This window comes from Mirounga leonina, unplaced genomic scaffold (genome assembly GCF_011800145.1).
Source record: "Mirounga leonina isolate KUSES-001 unplaced genomic scaffold, KU_Mleo_1.0 Mir_94, whole genome shotgun sequence".
In the NCBI taxonomy this organism is placed as follows: domain Eukaryota; kingdom Metazoa; phylum Chordata; class Mammalia; order Carnivora; family Phocidae; genus Mirounga; species Mirounga leonina.
Window position 1 is genome coordinate 40,950,065 of NW_023270855.1, and position 12,735 is coordinate 40,962,799.

General features: G+C 57.0%; 1 protein-coding gene across 1 annotated transcript in view; it reads right to left on the bottom strand.

The window, feature by feature from the left end:
* Positions 1-12,735, bottom strand: part of BSN (bassoon presynaptic cytomatrix protein) — an 89,879-nt gene that overhangs the window by 25,551 nt on the left and 51,593 nt on the right. Inside the window, exon 3 of the mRNA XM_034997001.1 lies at positions 155-1,039. Within this exon, the coding sequence (XP_034852892.1) occupies positions 155-1,039 (885 nt within the window). The remainder of the gene's footprint in view (positions 1-154; positions 1,040-12,735) is intronic.

Sequence of the window (12,735 nt, forward strand, 5' to 3'; positions counted from 1 at the left end):
GGACAGGAAAGGGAGCCCACCCCCCGGCAGCCGTGGCGGGGCAGCCTGGCAACAGCTGAAGACCCGGCTCTCTGCAGCCCTTTCTGGCTCCCAGGCCTCCGGGTCGTGGCCCTCGCCACGGCCCAAGGGAACACGCTTGGTCCAGCTCTCTTACCTCTACCAGGTGGGGCGCGGGGTTGAAGCCACACAGGTTGCACACCTGGAGCTTGCAGGTGGTACAGGTGTTGTAGTTGGCGGGACCCTTGCTGTCCACGTTGAGCTCAGCTTGGCACAGTGGGCAGGGGGCCCTTTCCTTCGGCATGGTCTTTGGCTTGGCAGTGGCCTTGGTGGCGGCCTGGTGTTCCGCTCTGCCATGCTTTGGACTGGTGGTTCCCCCAGTTCTTGCCGGGGCTCCAGGCCCCAGTCCAGGACCTGTTCTAGCTCCAGGCTCGGTTTTGGCTCCAGGTGCCGGCCCAGGCCCAGGCCCTGAGCCTGGGGGTCTCGGGCCAGCTTCCCTGCTGGCATCACTGAAGACGATCTTAGGTGGCCCTTTGCTGGGGGCAGCCTGGCCCTGGGGCTCAGCCTCAGGCTGCACAGACATGAGGGTACTCGCCTGGGTCAGCAGGGATGCACCAAGGCCAAAGAGCTTCCCGGTGAGGCCCTCCTGGGTCTGCTCAGCAGCACCAGGCCCCGAGGGCACTGTGGTAGCACTTTTGGCCAGGGCCTCTCCTGCAGGTGGCCTGGGCTCCGCTGTGGAAGGCTTGACAGGGAGAAGGGGCTGAGGAGATGCTCTCCCCATCTCCGGAGGGGCAGCTGCTTGGGCAGGCCCCGGCACTGTGGTGGCCCTGGCTGTCTCAGGCTGGCAGGGGCCGGGCTGTGGTGCCCCTGGGCCCTGCGATCTCTCTGGCTCCGGCTTCCCCAGGGGCTGTTTGGCTGGGGACTGGGCAGGAGACAGGGCTGGGGAGTGCAGCTGCTGCTGGCTCTTGGAGCGAGGCGCGGTGGTCATGTCCATCCCCAGAGCCCTCTGCATCTGGCAGTTCAGACAGAGCCACTCCTTCACCTGAGGAGGAAGCATCATGGTCATCAGGGTGGTCAGGACTGGTGGTGCCCATAGCTCAGGTCACCGTGGGCCCCACGGCAGCCAGGGTCAGCTCCAAGCATAGGCAGGAGCAACAAGGCCTGCTCAGGGGGTTCTGGGTCGCCAGGGGACAGAGCTGAAGGGACCGATGGCACAGCCCCCACCCCTGGGAGCTGCCAGGTGCCTGGAGCAGAACGGGGGTAGTTACACACTCCCCACGCCCCAAGAACCAATCCGCTGCCTGCCGGACCCTCCTGCGCAGGTGTCCTCCCCGCTGCCCGCCGGCTGTACCTCTGATCCGTGTACATCATTCCATCCCCATGCCCCCCCCACCAATGATCCACAAAGCCTCCAACTGGTCACTCTCCTTCCCCTGCTGCCCCCTTTGGGCCATTTCTACACAGCAGCCAGCTTGATCTTTTAAAACATAAACCAAGACAAAAAGGATGGCCTTAGTACAGTGCCTGGGATGCAATAGATGTTCAATTAAAAACTTGCAGAAGGAATAAATAAATGAAGAGTAACAGGAGGGAGAGGGAGGCATAGAAAATAAAAAGAAACCATGACCCCTGTCCTGGAGGAGCCTGGAGCCTAGCTGAGGACACAAGATGGATGTGAACAATCTGGAAAGCAAAGTAATGCCATGTCAATGGTGATGTAAGTAGAATGAAAAAGCCTTTTTTTTTTCCTTAAGCAAAAGGTGCATTTTTTAAGAAAATGGGATAATCTGTGCCTCTAGAACAAACAAGCACATGTCGCTATTCCTGCGATGGACACGGAGTTTCCTCTCTGCATCAACGCCTCCCTGAGTAAAGTGAGTGTGAGACTCCGGTTGGGCCAATCACTGGTTTCAGCAAGGGCTGCGGGGCTGGGCGTGTGACCTTGCAAACAGGGCTGACCCATGTTACTTGTAAATGAACAACAGGGGAGAGAGGGTCTTTTTGCCTTTGGGATTGCTCCTAGAAGAATGTAGCGGTGGGGTGGTCAATTGCCTTCTTTCCCAGCATCCAGAGAGATGCTAAGGATGACATCAATAGACCCAGAAGTGGAGCCAAGGTAAGGAGAACGGAGCAGACCCGATGACTTTGTTTAATTCCCTGGATTCAGCTACGCCTTAAGTCTACCCCTGGACTTCCAGTTACATGAGCCAATGATATTTGTTTCCACCAAAAAACCTACATACAGATCAGAGCATATCACTTACAGGCTCAAATCCCTTGGTGGAGTCCCATCATGCATACCATGGGAACTCACCATGGCCCATGCCCCAGCCCATCCCTCTCTCTGGCCTCCTTCCCAGCCATCCCCCTTTAGCGGTCTCAGCCCAGGTACACTGGGCCTCCTGTTCTGTGCAGTAGTCCTCTGAGCTCACAGTTTTCTCTGCCCCCGGGCTGGCCAGCTGTACAGGCCTCAGATCTCCCCATCAGGGCCCTCTCTGGCCACACAATCTAACGTACCACCCAGGCACGCTGTAGCTAATCACCTAGTTTATTTTCGTCACAGTGCTCATTCTTTCCCGAAGTATTTGCCAATATGTTTCTCTGGGTAGTCTCCTGTCCCCCCACCCAGCTCGTGAGCTCTTGTTGAGGGGTTCTCAGGACTATGCAGGGTGTATAGCACACCACGTGGCACAGAGCAGGGCCCATTCCAGAGAGGCTTGCAGTGGGATTAATCCCAACAGCCTATTAATAGGGGGCACAGTTCCCATAAGGCCAAAGCCATGAGATTGGAGATTCAGTGTCCCAGTGAGGAGGCTCCTCCTTTGCAACCAGACCTGTCTGCATTTGGACAGAGAAAGCCTCCCAGGAAACAATTTGCACCCCTGGGACTCAGTCCAAAGATCCCTTTAGAAAGGTCCCTCTTGGCTAGGGAGGGCTCACTCCCATAAGAGCAGGAGCTCCCAGGGGCAAGCTGTTTCTGCTCACCCTCAGAGGGAGCCCTGGAGGGGAGGCCCAGGCCCTGGCCCAGGCAGTAGCCACAGATTCAGTTCCTGTAGCGGGCTCCCTTGGCACACCCAGGCTCCCTTGCTATCGTGTACCTGCAGGCCACAGCACGCTCTAGGACCTTCTGAGAAGATGGATCTGGGAAGTAAAGCTCCTTATCCTGGGACTTCAGAGTGACCCTCCTTCAGGTTCTGGACAGGGTTGAATAAGGGCATGTGCTAAAACTCTTGCACTCACCACCAGAACCTTCCCTTACCCAGCCTCCGTCACCCAGGCTGTCACAGGCACTCACCTAAAATAGAACCTCTCCAAGAAACTGCTAAAACGCCCCTCGGTGACTCATAGCCCAGATGGGCACAGCTATTTCTATCCAGCCTCTTCTAGACGGTGAGGAGCCTTGACCACGCCCTCTTCGTGCCCCACCCAGGCTCAGGCCCAGGCCGACAGGCCCCTGCCACTAAGGCCTCCCAGGGAGGACACAGGAAGGGGCGCTCTCTGAACCCAGCAAGACTTCCCTCGGCCTCCCTCACAGATCGTCAGGAGCTGGATCTGAGGAGCTCAGCCTCAGCCTCTTCCTCTCCGCACCCCCAGCCCACTTGCCCACCTAGGCTGGGCATACATGGCCAGGCCTGTGGCAGACTCCTCAGGCCTGGGACCAGCAGCAGTGAGAGCCTTCCTCATCTGTACCAGTGTCTGTGACTCCTTGGTACCCTCCAATCCAGCTGCCCACCAGAATCACAGGGAATGGCCTTCTACTAGTGTGACAGGAAATCTCTCTTAGAGTCCTCCGTGATCCTGGCCTGGCAGAGCCAGGAGATGAGCAGGCCATCAGCCACAGAACTCGTGTCCCAAGAGCCAGAGGTAAGCTAAGAGGACTTCCCAGGGCTACACTGAGGTGAATAGCTCTGCCAGACACTAGCTTTTGTCAGGCTGACCCTTCTTGCCAGCAAGGAAGCCCATCCTGGCCTCTCAGAGGCGTGGACACCTGCGCACCCCAACCCGGTGGGGGCCTGAGCAGCAGTAGGGATGGGAAGGCTCAGTGTGGTGTGCAGGCCAAGAGCCGCGTTGGAAGTGGGAGAAGCAGAAGCTGTAGGAAAGTGGCTTCCCACAGAGAGCCTCTGCCTGCCCTGCCAGGAGCCTGCTGGGGATTCAGAAAGGCAGGGCCTCGTGGGCTCTGGCTCTGAAGGGACTTTCATCCCGAGAAGAGCCTTTCTCGGCTGCTCCCTCACTTGAGCTGTTCAGTGTAGGGAAGGTCGGCTAGGGTAGCACTGCCCGCCTGTGGACCAGGCTGGGGGCTCTGAGAACCACACGTTGAAGGAACAGCCAGCCATGATCTATCTGCAGTGACCACTCCCCACTGCCCCCCGCACTGGGCTCTGGGGCAGAGAGGGGAGTGGGGGCACTCTGGGGGAGGGGCTTCTACATCTCTCCCACAGGGACACTGGTGGCACTGAGACCTGCCACCCTGTGTCCCAGCCCCAAAGGCAGGGGCCCAGACTTGCTTGCCATATCTAGCCCGAAAAGATGCTGCCCAGGAAACATGCTTCCGCTCCTGAGATGGAGCCTGCCGCACGGTCACCTCCGAGGCTGCCAGCAGGTCCTGAGGGCCCCTAGCAGCAACAGAATCTCTTTCCACTCTCCCCTCCTGCCTCCCCACCAGCAAGGAAGAAGGAGGGTCACAGACATCCCTTAGCCTGCCTTCCTGCAGAGAGCGGCGGCTTGCCTCTGAGGCCTAGCCCTCCCCAGGAGAGAGGGCATTCGGTGGTCGGATCACTGCACTGACATGCCTGATGCTGCATCCGTGCTTTTTTCCATTTTGGTACAAGTTCAAACATCACAGAAACAGCTTAAAAACAAGGCTTCCCTGTTGGTTCCTGGGAGGGTCCCACCGGCCAGTGTGGCTTTCCATTCTCTTCTGCACTGTGAGTCACTGGCCAGGCCTCAACAGAGGGCACATGTCCCACTGTGGCCCCTGGACCAATGATGGTCCGGAGCAGGGAATCGGGGCTGGCCTTCCCCCTTACTCTCCCCCCAGCACTGGACACACCACCTGCCCCATCCAGTACCTGGCTGCCCACAGGCTTAGGGGCAGGCAGGTGCCACAGGGCCCCAAAGGGTGGGGCACATTAATGCAGAGCTGGATGAATGAATCTGCCAGGCATGGCCCATCGGGGAGGCCCTGGGAAACTGCCCAGCATGTGAGGCCAGGATCTGGGAAGTGGAGGCTGAATTTAATTGTTGCTGGGGGCTTGAAGGCCTCACTGGCCTGGAGCTCCATGAAACGGAAAGAACCCATCCTCCTGCTGATTCCTACAAACACCTGCCTTTCCACCTCTGGTGTCCAACTCTTCCCAGCTTCCCCTAGATGGCCTCCCCTCCCTTCCAGGCTTTCCTCTGTGCCCTGTAAAACATCCTTTTCTGACCAAGCCAGCTCCCCAAACTCCCTACACACACACACACACACACACACACACACACACACTCTTCTTGGTCCCCCATCGACCTCTCCAGGAGAAACTGTCCTCCCTGGACTTCAGAATGTGGTAACCACTCACCCTCCCTTTAAAATCCCTGGGACCCCTGGGGCTTAGCCCTCGGCTTCCCCACCCTTCTCCCCTCCTAGCTGCTGTTGCCTTCCAGGCCCCACCATCAGGGCCACTAGTTCCCAAACGCCCTGTGGTCGGTGTCTCCCAGGCTTCCACTGAACTGACGTGACAGTCACTGCAGATGGCAGGCACTGGGCTGACTCAGCCAACAGCGCTATCCCTCAGTCTCACCCTCCAACTCACTATCACCCCAAACCATCTCCTCCAAAATCACCCTGTGCCGTCCTCCTCCAGCCTTCTAGGTCACTTCAGGCCTCCCCACTGTAGCAGTCCTTGGGCCTCGTGTGGACCCCACCCGCCGAGCCTCTGCCTTCACATCTCTTCCTGCCCAGCTGAATCTATGGTCTATCATGCAGGCACTCTGCCAAATGTCTGTGCTCTCTTGACCTATGTCTGCTTCAGAACTAGATCCAACCACACACCTGTTTTCTCCGGGCCTCTACCCAAACAGATAAATGGGCACCAGGCAAATGGGCTCCACCGTAAACTGACTTCTGTCCCAACTTCTCCTGGGGCACTAGAGCTGCCTGGCTAACTCATTCACTCCCTCTCTCCAGGAAGCTTTTGTCCACAATGGTTGGTTCAATTTCTCCTGCCCTCCTCCCCTGCCTGCCCCCTCCCCTGCCTTCTGGCTCAAACCATTGCCCTGCTTCCGATGCCTTCAAGAGGAGCCACACATTAGGCTTCCTCCTCCACCCTCAGGATCCAGACCTGCCTCCTTGGGGGGGGGGTCCCACTCCTTCAAGCACACCCTCTCCCCCACACCCCTAGGCACCCCTTGCCTCTCTCAGAACTCAGTGCCATTGTCACCTGCCTCCCAGAACCCTCTCCTGTCTACTACTACTGCCTGGGCTCTCTCCTCTCCTTCTCAGTCAGGCTTCTTAAGACTTGTCCATGTAGACAACCCTCAAAAAACATTACGCTGAGTGCAAGAAACCTTATCCAAACAGCACATTCTGTGCGATCCCATTTATATGAAGCTCTAGAATAGACACAACTCATCTATGGTGGAGAAAAATCAGAACAGCAGTTGTCTCTGGAGGAGGGGTGGGGATGGACAGGAACGGGGCCTGAAGGGACTTTCTAGGGTGACGGGGACGTTCACCTTGAGAGAGGGGTTTGGCTGACACAGCTGCATGCTTTTGTCAAAGCTCACTGAATGCTACACTTGAGCTCTGTACATTTCATCATAGGTACATTTTACGGAAAAATAAAACCACACGCCTTAAATAAATACTAAACTCTAGCTGATGATATGCTTATTGAAGTGTTTAGTGTGAAGTATACTGATGGCAATATGCTTGTGGGTCTCAGAGGTCTCCAGCCCCGACCTGTGCACTGCGTGCCGGGGTCCCAGGTCTGCAGGCCAGCCGACTGAACTCCACCTGAAGGCTCACAGGCACCTCCAAGTTGACATGGCCCAAATGGAAACATTCTCCATCTCTAGCGCCTAGCCCCCGTGTCCAACACATGTCCCAAACCTGTCTGTTTAGTCTCCAAAATCCACCAGGAATTGGTCAAGGCCCTCCACTACCATCACCACCGCCCCAGCCCGCTCCTGGAAGCCAGCCCCGCCCCACGGGGGGATCTCCACATGGCCGCCAGAGGAGGGGGGGCGGTGTTGAGAGTTTTGTGGTTAAATAAACATAACATAAAATTGACCATTTGACCATTTTAAATGGTGTACAATTCAGTGGCATTCATTACATTCATAATGTTGTACAATCACCGTTATTAATTTTCAAAGAGGTGGGGCTTTTTCTGTTTCTTTTTTTTAAGTTTTATTTATTTATTTAAGAGAGAGAGAGAGAGAGAGCAAGGGGAGGGGCAGAGGGAGAGAAGCAGACTCCCTGCTGAGCAGGGAGCCTAATGTGGGGCTTGATCCCATGACTCTGCGATCACAACCTGAGCTGAAACCTAGAGTCAGACGCTCAACGGACTGAGCCACCCAGGTGACCCCCAAAGAGATGTTTTTAAATGCACATCTGACCTTCCCACTGCCACTTTCCGATACCCTTGAAATCCCATCTACAGACCCCAGCAGGAGCTGCAGGCCCTCTGATCCTGCTCACGGCACCCCAGCCACCCTCACACACACCATGCACTTCCCCTCAGGCCTCCCCGGGCCCCATCTTTCCCCGGTCCAGCTTCAGTCTAATGTCCCCTCCTTGTAGAAGCCCCACCCACCCACTAAGAGTCTCTTTGCAGCATCCTATCAAGCCCCCTGGCCTCCCTCTGGTCCTCCTCAGAGCTGACCCTCAGGTGTTGACTGTGTGTTTGCTTGGGTGGTTATCAGAAGGGCCGCCTCTCCCTCTGGCCTACAGGCTCCACGGGGCTGAGCAACACAGCTGCTTCAGTTCTACCTGATTCTCCAGTGTCAAGGACAGTTCCTGGCTTCACATAAGGCCTCCACAGCAATTACAGGGGAAGGAAAGGATGAGAAGAAGGGAGAGGGCGCCCTTCTAATGGTGGATCCAGGCAGGCCTGCCCCAGTCTACCAGCAGCCGGTGACTTCACTGAGCTCTCCTGCCTCCCTGCCCCTTCCTGCCTCTGGCTTTCTCCATCACCTCCCTTTCCTGCCTCTCCCCTCTGTTCCTTCTCCCTGTTTCCACTTTACTTGTTTCTCTTTTTTTCTACCATTTTTACTCAATTCTCTTCCTATTCTGTTTCTTTTGCCCACACGTATAAAGGCAGGTTTTTCAGGAATAAAATCTCAGGTTTCGGCTCTGAATTCATTTCACATTCCTTCTTTGCTAATGGTACATATGGCCCCCTTTGTAGCTAAAAGAGGGAGTTCTGCGCCTGATAGCTGCAGCTACGAAACAGCTCCCACTCCCGCAGAGCCGTCTCTTCCACATGTCCCCAGCGGTGCTGGCATCTGTCTTGCAGTGGTCCAAGCAGACAGGTCGAGCGTTCTGTGTCCTGGGAGCAGGGACTGGCAGCAGGGCAGGTTGTCCAGGACCGACTGAGCTTGGCGGGCATTTCCCTATTGACCTGGAGACTGGCTTCTTCAAGGCAAACTGCCCAAGAACTAGACATACTGTGGGAGAAAGGCTCCCCAAAGGGCCTGCCACCTAGAGACCCATGTCCTTTTGGTGTGGAGGCGGAGAAGGGAAGGCTGGGCACGTGTGAAGACAACTGCTGGGCCCAGGAAGGAGGGGGACACCTTTGCCTCTCCTCAGCCCACTGCCCATCTATGTCCTCCTAACACCTGCTCCTCACCCCCGACTGGCCCATGGGGCGGTGTGGCCAGGAAGGAACAGAGGGAAGGGGACAAGGCCGGTGGCTGCAGTGGAGGATCCGTGGTGCACTCGCAGCACCTCCCCCGGGCCATCTGGCGGCCCGGCCCTTGCCGGAAAGGAGTGGGCTGCAGGCAATAGAGGGAAGCCTTATGGCCGTTGCTTATCTCCCTCCCTTCTCCACACCGCCCACCATGGCTTGCCGATGGAGTGGGGATGAAGGGGGGTGCGCAATGGATTATACACCTTCGGCTTGGTCTTGGCAAAGTCCAGACCTTGGAATAGGTGAAGAAAGACCACGATCATTCTTCTGTAGTTTTTTAGAGGGGCTTCTGAGCGATTCTGACTAGAGCAACAGAGGTGGGAGGCAGATGAGCTCAGACGGGCTGCCTGAACCTGGAAGGCTAGGGATGGGGCAGAGGGTGGGCCTCCCAGGTGTGGGCTGTAGCCTCGCTGGAGGTGGTGCTCTGGGACAATTCTGCCAGTCAGATCTGGAAACACAGGCACGAGCCAGCCCCGAGTCTGCATAGCCCTCCCTGTGTGACGCTGTTCCTAGCGTGAGGACGGACTCCTATCTGGAGGAGTTCCCAGGCCAGGATGTGCTGCCGGGCCACTCCAAGAGGGGCAGGGAGGCCCCTGAGAGGACTGGCAGATCCGGGCTGCCCCTGGCCACCGCTCATCTTCTCCAGCAGCTCACTCCCACCCCCACTGCCCACCCAAACCTCACCTCCCAGACTCCACCCAGCAGGCTCATCGCCATGCCTCCTCTCCTATCCCCAGCTACCAGGATAGAGGCTGACTTGTGCAACAAGGGCCTCCCTCCTGGAGAAGAAAGGGGTGGCAGGCCTGAATGTTAAGTCACTGAAGAGTGGAGAGCTGGGCGAACAGGCCCGGGCAGGCATGAGGCATCAGCAAAGCCACCAAGGCTGGTCCCTGGCCCCCTGCTTCTCTTTTAGAGAAATCGGACATTTGGGAAGTTAAGGTACTTTTCTAAGGACTCACATCCAGGGAGAGGAGAGAACAATCTTCCTGCCTTTTCCCCACTACTGGGCACGGAATGGGCTTACACGCTAATGCCCCTGGCCTCCTGGTCAGTGTGGCCTCCTGGTCAGTGCATCCTCACAGGGATGGCCTCTTAAGGGTGGTGAGAGATGTTCAGCCCCCACAAGGAAACCTGCAGTCTTTTGCCACGATTTCAAACAGGTTGAATTATTCATCTGCCCTGAGCTCCAGGACTGCAGAACTCCAAAAAGAAATGGCCTCACCATGAAGAGTGGCTGAGATGGGCTTGTCTGCTCTGAACTATCCTCAACCTGAGCAAAAGTGTACGGTGGATGGGCAGGATGGTGCCTGAGAGTCCCTGAGGGAAAGCCGGAGAGCTAGCTATTGATTCGGGGTCCCCAGCTCTACTGCTCCAAACGACCCCGAATAGGCCAAGACTTTCCAAGACTTAGTCTCCTGGTCTATAGACAGAGAGCGCTCCGAGCTCCTTCCCTGACTTCCACGCAGTTTCAACGTGCTCCAGGCCTCAGAAGCCCAGCAAAGTACATGGGCGGGCATCCTCCAACGAAGGCATCCCAGCCTCGAGAGCTGGCCATCCGGGGCCTGGGCACATCAGCAAGCACCACGTCTGTGTGAGCGCAGGAGCCCCCGGGCGGCCTGGGAACGGATAGGAGAAGACCGGGAACGGATAGGAGAAGACCAGGAACGGATAGGAGAAGACCAGGAACGGATAGGAGAAGACTGGGAACGGATAGGAGAAGACCAGGCCCACTGCCCAGGAAAGGAGTGGTTCCACATCTCAGCCGCTGCTCTGGCCGAATGGGATGGACTGTTCTACCTGTAGGTGATTCTCCTCTCCACACCCAGTCTACTGTTTCTGAAAGACCCAGGTAAGGTCACAAGACTCTGACAGATGCCATGAGGTGGAAAGACAAATTCACTGAGTTCCAGTGGCCATCTCTTCCCTCCTTTCTGCTCCTCTGCCCTCACCCAGCCATTCAGCACAATGACTCTGTCACCCTCCTCATCTGGGCCGCAACTTGAGGGACAACCCAGTGATTCTCTCTCTACCTGGGAAGAAAGGTCCGTTTTCCATGCTCACATTTCCAAATATCCAAGGGCAGCTGCATTAGCAGTGAAACTCTCCATGCCGCGTGCGTGGCCCTCGTCCCTCTCTAGAACTCCTGCTGGCAGGAAGCTGAGCATCCTGCTGACCCGCCCTGATGAGGCTTTGGTGAGCTTCTGGGTAGAACGCAGGACCCAGCCCTCCTCAGCCCTGCCTGAGCCTCACTACACCAGCAGTTTCAGACACGCACCCCCACCCCCAGACAAGGTCCCCAACATGCTCCCCAGTGGCCAGTGTCCACAGTGCATCTGTGCAGGGATCAGCGCCACCTCCCGTTGCACTCTCGCAGGGCTCCTCCTGAGACGTGAGGACCAGCGCTGGGTTTCCTGGAAAAGGTCGCTCAGCCTGAGCAGCTGCCACCGAGACGCACCCCACTCCAGAACCAGCCCCTCGTCCTGCCCAGAACCTCAGGCCAGGCAGGAGCCCAGCCCACAGACACCAGGGTAATCCCAGAAACGGCCTTCTTGGCTGACATAACGTCAAGTTAGAGGTGCCAGAACAGGTTCTGAGCAGGGTGGATCGGCAGGTGTGTGAGCAAAACCTACAAACTGGTTTTCTCATTACGTGGACATGTGACCAGGGAGGTGACTCTGCTCAAGGCCAACAGCTCTGAAGAATTAGGCTATGCGGGCCTCTCAGGAAAATGTGCCAAGGGTTCTTTCACCTTGACAGGAACCCCACTGAAAGCCAATTCTGGAGAAGAAAACGTTCTGCTTGGAGACCCCTTCAGAAAAGGGCATCCACCAGGTTCTGAGAACCTGGAGAATGCACTAGGTCAGCGTTTCCCAAACTGATGCCATGGAACAGCAGTCCCCAATGTTCTGTGAAAGCAAGTCTGGGAAAGGCTGCTGGCGACAGCTGTGTCTTGGAGCTGCGTGGTGTCATTCAGGATGCCGAAGGCCCGGGAAGCCTCATAGCAAAGAACGAATGCATTTGTCTGGCTCGGCATTTGCTCGAAGTACCTGGTAGGGAGGCCTGCTCGTCACCAAACACGGTGAATCTGCAGTAAGTCTGAGGCCCCTTCCTTCCTGGCCCTGAGCCTCCACTTCCTCCCGGCACAATGAGGCAGATGGACCGAGTATCGCCAAGGTCCTCCCGCTCTGCTGTTTTTCCCAGCACATCAAAGGCTGGCTCCCTTCCCACCTCACCCAAGGTCTTGGGCTTGGGGGAGCCTGTTGCGTGGCAAGGACTGGGCTTCCCGCCAGGAAACCAGTGTACCACGCATGGCTCTCCCTTGATCCCCGCCCACCTCATCCAGAGGGCTTTAGGCCCTACGGCTCGAGTGAGCGCCTCAGGAAGGCTGGAACCCAGAGGCGCACGGCCATAGGGGGGTCCACAGCAGCATCTCGTCCCTGCCTGCCAAACCTCTCTGCTCCCGTGGGGCCAGGTGCTTCCAGCTTCTCGCTGGCAGAAGCACGCAGGTGAGCTTCTCTGGTCTGGGTCACACTGTTCTAAGTGCTGAAGGCCCAACACTTACCTAACCCATCAGTGCAGGGACGGGCCTGTTTCTAATCACAGATGCAATAATCACGAGTGTGCCCGCCTCCTCAAGGAAGCCCCCACACTCCAGGAGCGACTCCAAACCTACTGAGTCATCTCCCCACAACGGCAGCTCCTTCCTCAGAATCTCACACTTACCTCTCGCAAACCACACATCCCACACCCACGGCACCTCATGTCACAAATAGACCCCGACCTGCGAACAATTATTCTCACTCGTCCCCCCACCCACGAGGTCCAAATGGCTCCGGCTGCTGATAGT